Raw genomic sequence first — 5,800 nt, 5'->3', positions numbered from 1 at the left:
TGAACTGTGGGGAGCTGGGAAGGAGAGAGAGATGTGCTCTATTTTTATTTAAAAAACAAACGAACAAAAATAAAAGCAAACCAAGAAGAAAAAAATAGAAAACATCCAAGTGTTTAATATCTTGAACTACTTCTAATGATCACTAATCATGTCCGGCGTAAATCCTTTTAAAATACAAGTGAGTAGCTCTGACAGGATTTAACACTTGTCACAAGGACAACACTGGGTTCTACGGCAGGCGGCAGGAACTTATTTTTAATTATTAAAACATTATAATCACAAGAAAAAGAGTGTTATAGCCAATGCAGGATTTCCACAAAAAGTGGAGACCAGAACAGAGTAGACTCAATGCAAAGAGACTTGAAAAGAAAGTATATTAATTGCTTAAAGAGAGAGCAACATTTTGAAAAATAGTTGAAGTCAAATAGTCTTTACTACTTTGTCAAAGAAGAACTTTCTGTTTTATGTAAATATGTCTGTCAAAATATTTCCTTTCTGGGAATTGTAACACACAATACTCCAGTTAAATCCAGAGGAAGTTGTGCAGGTTCTGGTCTACCAAGATAAGAAATAGGGATTATACACTTAAGGAATAGTATAGACAGTAAGAGTTACAGTGAGTAGATGTGTTGGTAGCTGGTGTGCAGGGGACAGATAACACTATTTGAAATCTCCGTAGTTAATCTCCTGAGTGTGGATTTTGACTTTGCAAATGCACATCCATGCTTTAACAATTGTTTTTTAGAAGGGAGTGTTAATTGTGTTTACTTTTATGTATTTAAAAGCAGATGATATCATTTGCTTAGAACAGTGAATTCCTCACTGATGAGGGTAATGTGGTTTTAAGATTCTAACTGTGAGCATTTGGGCTCAACAAGGCTAGTCTTAGAAAATTACTAACCTTGCAGCTTCTTGTGTAGAGAACTGAGGCAGGACATGAATTTCCCTGTGCTCATCTGCTCACCACTTACCACTGCTTCTTCCTCAGCTCCACTGAAATGAAACCAGAGAGCTACCAGTTCACATGAGATAGGATTTTCAATTTTGAAGTCATACAGAGAGAAAAAAAAAAAATTAATTCAGGACAGAACTGATGAAGAGCCTGAATGGTGTTTGGAAGCACAGTGGGGTTGGCAGTGTGTGGCTGCAGAGGGGTGGCCCCACAGCAGCACTGCAGCTTCCCTCTAGTTTGCAGGCTAGGTTGTTTGCACTGAGATGGGTGAAGGTTGAGAAGAAAGATTGTCTTCACATTCTCTGTCAGATGATTGCTTCTCGGGGAGCTCTCAGCACTGAAGAAGCCCTTGCACCTTCCTGAGTGATGTCAGGAGAAATGTGGGAAATGGTGGTACAAATGACTCATACCTGCCAATATGAGGATTAGAAGATTTTTGGATATTAAAAAGTAATCACCTTGCTGGAAAGTATCACTTGCAATCTTGCTTTGTTCATATTGTTTCACTTTGCATTAAATTTCTGAAGCAAAGTAAATTCATTCTATCAGTTAAAACTGAGAACTGACACTTTGTTTCAGGATTTACTCTGTATCTTTGTCACCCTCATTTCTTTGTCTTCTCTCTGAATGCTCTGTGGAAGAACCCAGTGTTCCTCCTCAACTGGGAGGGGGAAAAACAGACTAGGGCTAGCCCTAATCAGGGGCAGACTGGATTGGAAGGGGTGAGGACAAGCAGGATCTAGCAGTCTGTGGGCACTCTTCCCATGAGCAATTCCTGATCCCTTTTCTCACCCACAGCCCCAGCCTTGGTGTCTGTCTCCCTGCTCCACCATGGCCACCCTTGCAACTTCCCCAGGGCTGCTCTGAAGGACAAGCAGCAAGGGCTAATCCTGGGTGATTGTTTGGAGACTTATTTCCACAGGGTTTTGCCCATTTTGCTTGGGGATTTTCTTCTGGTTTGAGTTTGCTTTTTTTTTTTATTTCTCCGATTTAAAAATTAAGCCAGAGCTGATGGAGCATGCCAAACCAATGGACCAAGTGCGCTGAACAGCTGTAGTTGATAGTTGACTGGTCTTTGTGAATAATTTTTTCCAAAATAACGTCTGGAATAAGCGTTCTTCAGTTCTGCTGCAGCTATTCTTGAATTTCATGTGGAAGACAAGGCTTTTGACCCCAGTCCCATAAATCTATGCCAGAAAATGAACTTTGTGTAGATGAAAACTTGCCATTTTTAGTGTGCCCAAAATTGCAGCACAGCTAAGTCCAGCACAACACAGATAAACAAGGTGCTGTGAGACTAGCCAGGAGAACAGCCACAGCTGTGACCGGAACCTGTGCTGCACAGCACTGGTGTGTAAGTCTTACGGAAAAATTTATGAAGCTTCTTGGCTTAAAATCAGTCCCTTCTTGGAAGGATTTTGTTTCATCCATGCTAAACTTTCCATGGGGATTTGAGACTTCACATTTACTGTTGTATTCATTTCCACTTGAAAATAATGGAAATTATGTATATATTTGCCTCATCTATTTAACTTGTAGAAAAATACTAACTGGAGAAAATACCAGAGGGTTGCAGCTAGCCAGAGGCATAACATACAGCTCCCCCGGTAACACAATGGCAGTGAAATCCATATTACTCCAAAATGTTACAAGGGCAAGATGAAGAGAAATGATCTTCTGAATCTCCATCTTTCTTATCTTACACTTAAGAGTCCTTAAACAAAGGCATATTGGCTTGTAGTTTTGTTTTTCCTTATTATTTGTCCTATAACTATGACTGTTCCAGGGTCTCCGTATTTAAATGTCTTCTAGATATTGTCTCAATACAAATAATTTCTGTTGCTTCACAGCTGTACAAAAAGTAATTGAAATCAAATGTTGCTTTATGAGCTCCTGTCCATCATCTCTGAGATCTTCTAGTTTTTTCTCAAGAACAGTTAATTTTTCTTTTAATTCCTGAGCACCTTATTGGTAAGCATGTTTCTAGGGAGTTGAAACACTGTCTTGCCAAAACACACAAACATTCACCTAAAATTCTTACATTTGTCTCTAATTTCACTTTGCCCTCTAGTGCCCATTCTGGTTTTCTCCCGCACTGCAAAGTAACATGTTGACTGAAATACATCAAAACAGATTTTTATTTGATGAGGAGATTTATGAGCACAACTGTGAATTAGAAAGAAAACTTAATGATACAAAATTTCTGAACAATTAGTGGGCCATAAATTAACATATTCCCATTGCAGACAAGTTAGGCAATAAAAACTGGAATCACTCACAAGAGAGCAGCTGAAAAATATTTCATACTATTTCCAAATTTCAGTGAAAGCAAGACCATTTCAATAACAGTTTTCTGCATTGCAAAAGCCACCCAAGGATACCAGAACCAGAAGGGCAAGAGGGCTGAATGTAATTTTACTGTATAGGTTTGAACAAATATTAAAAAAAACAAGCAACAGAAATGAGATTTGAAACGGTCCCAGGGTGGGTCCATTTCCAGGGCTGTTAGTTATAAAGCAAAGAATACATATTTTGTTATAACATTTCTAGCAGGGTGTCAGCAGATGGAAAAATTACTCTAATAATTTACTCTGGTTTTTTGGTCCTTTTTGTTGTTCTGGATCATGGTGAAGTTTCTAGCTGTTTTTGTTTCTGGTATTTCAGCTTCATCCATGAGATCCACATCTGCCATCTCTTCTGTATCTTGCATCCATGAGTGGTAGAGTATGGATACCCTGCAAAAGAGACCTGTGTCATTATCTATGACACCTGAGACCCCGTGCACCATCACTGCTGTTCATACCAGTCCATTTTCCACTTAGATACACTTTTTATTATCTCCACTTTCAGTGGTGTTCTTCGGAATCGCTGGAGATGAGTAAAAGCTTTAAAGTTGTTCTTTTCCTGAGGCTTAAACCAATCTCTGGCAATTTCAGCCCTCCAGGACTAACACTAACTCTTTTGAGAGCATAACTAACAGATATGCTCTCTCCTCTGCTTCTTTACGCCAGACCCAAAAGCCTGAAGTGCCAAATATACATCAGGGTGGCCACAGATAGATGTTTTGGTTTTGGTGTTTTTTTAAGGTTGTTGGGGTATTACCAAATTTTAATGCTATCCTTTGGGTAAAAGAGACTTGATATAGCTGTGTTCTCCTCATAGCAAGTCGTTAGGGAAAGCACACTGTTTGAAAGGGAGTTACCCAGGGACAGTTTCCCAAGGGTAAAGTCCAGGCTCAGTTTTATTGCAAGCTGTTTTAAGGAATTTGATTAAACTGTAATTATTACTGAAGGCTGTGTGGTTTGGAGGAGAAATTGATTGGAAGGCTATACATCTATATAGTTCAATTTGTGAGCAAATGGAAAGGAGCATATTTCGTGCCGCAATAAAGCACAGCACTGGGTGATGATGTTTGAGGTTGCAGTAGCTGGGATGAATATGCCCATGAATATACCCATGAGAAAGCAGAATGTGCCACTGGCAGATATGGCTTTTATACTGAAAAGTTACTTCAAATAATCCTAAAAAAAAATGTTGGAAGTGAATCAGAAACACTGCAGGAAGGAATAAAACCCTTGCTCCCAAACAGTTAAAGGCAATATATTTCAATTAAAAGTAACACTGTCCAATTGGGAAGTTACTTCAGAAGCCATAACTACTGTGAAAAATGTAGTACATAGACAAAACTTTCTAGAATTACTTTACATCTTTGAACAAAGCAAATGTCAGAATTACTCAAATGTAAAAAAAAAAAAATTACTTGCTTGGAAAAAAGGATACAAACTTTCAAAGAAAAATGCATATTCTCAGCCTAAGTCAGGACCACTTAAATATGCAGTGAACTACTTTCTATTTGATGCAGTCTGGATCAGTACAAATCTAGTAATTCCTGTGTGGCATGGGATGTGAAGTTCGTTCACAAATATGGGATTCTCTGCATGTAGGTGAAATAGAGATGGAAAGTATCTGCATGTTTTCTCAGCAGAAAACACCATAAGATGTCACCATCTGTCAAAGGCTGAAATATCTTCCTAGGGAGTAGCCCTCACTAAAAATTCTTATGGATTAATTTATAGCTAGAGTGGACAGCTTGCTTACCAAGGAAACAAATTACATTACATTGAATAATGCATTACATTTGCAAAATTAAATTTCAGAAGCAAAATTATTTAAATACAATAAAAATTAACTAGAGCACTGCCACAAGATATATCAATAGAACAAATAATAAATGTTATTTATAGTATTTGTTTATAAATATTATAAATTATGTGAACTTAAAATCTTTGTACCTTAGTTTTTAAGCTTCCTTGTCACCTTATCAATCAATTGGAGACATCTCCTCATTTCTGCACGGCTGATCTCCCAAGAGCACAGGTCATGTTGTTTGTCTTTAAGAAAACAGTCTATTTTTTGGAAGTACTTTTTCAGTTTCAGCCTGCTGGCTTCTTTACTCCGATGGTGTTGAGTGTGCTTTCTAAATACACATGCCTCCAATTGCTCAATCTGCAGATAAAGCCCATTTTGGAACTGATCCAAAGCTGTTCCATCCCAAGCAGCTAGAGTCAGATTTTTGCTAAAGATATAGAAGATATGTTGGAATATCTCTTCAATGGCAACTCCAACAGTCTCTTTCTGCCTGGGCTGTAGAACCTGTGCAGGAAATCTGAAGGACATTTTCTCTCTTAGACATTGTTGAGGAAACTTTTTTCCCATTTTATCCAAGAGTCGCAGGCTGTTCTCAATCACTTTTCTTTGCTGCAAAGGGAGATGGTTGCACTGAAGACTGGAGATGATGGTGGTGCTTGACAGTATGAGGCCAATTTGTATCAAGCCAAAAGCACTCAT

The 5,800-nt window shown here is 38.4% G+C and overlaps 1 protein-coding gene across 1 annotated transcript; it reads right to left on the bottom strand.

The window, feature by feature from the left end:
• Positions 1-96: 96 nt before the first annotated feature.
• On the bottom strand, positions 97-5,800 carry LOC111940613 (interferon kappa-like). Its single transcript, XM_023943369.2, has 2 exons — positions 5,245-5,800; positions 97-3,687 (listed from the first exon to the last, which is right to left on the bottom strand). The coding sequence occupies exon 1, from the start codon at positions 5,798-5,800 to the stop codon at positions 5,246-5,248; it is 555 nt and encodes a 184-aa protein (XP_023799137.1). The 3' UTR covers positions 97-3,687; position 5,245.

This window comes from Cyanistes caeruleus, chromosome Z (assembly GCF_971803275.1).
Source record: "Cyanistes caeruleus chromosome Z, bCyaCae1.hap1.1, whole genome shotgun sequence".
In the NCBI taxonomy this organism is placed as follows: Eukaryota; Metazoa; Chordata; class Aves; order Passeriformes; family Paridae; genus Cyanistes; species Cyanistes caeruleus.
This window is presented reverse-complemented; position numbering and strand designations above follow the sequence as displayed.

Coding starts and splice junctions, on each gene's coding strand:
- LOC111940613 (XM_023943369.2), bottom strand. CDS start 5,800: ATGAGTGCTTTTGGCTTGATACAAATTGGCCTCATACTGTCAAGCACC.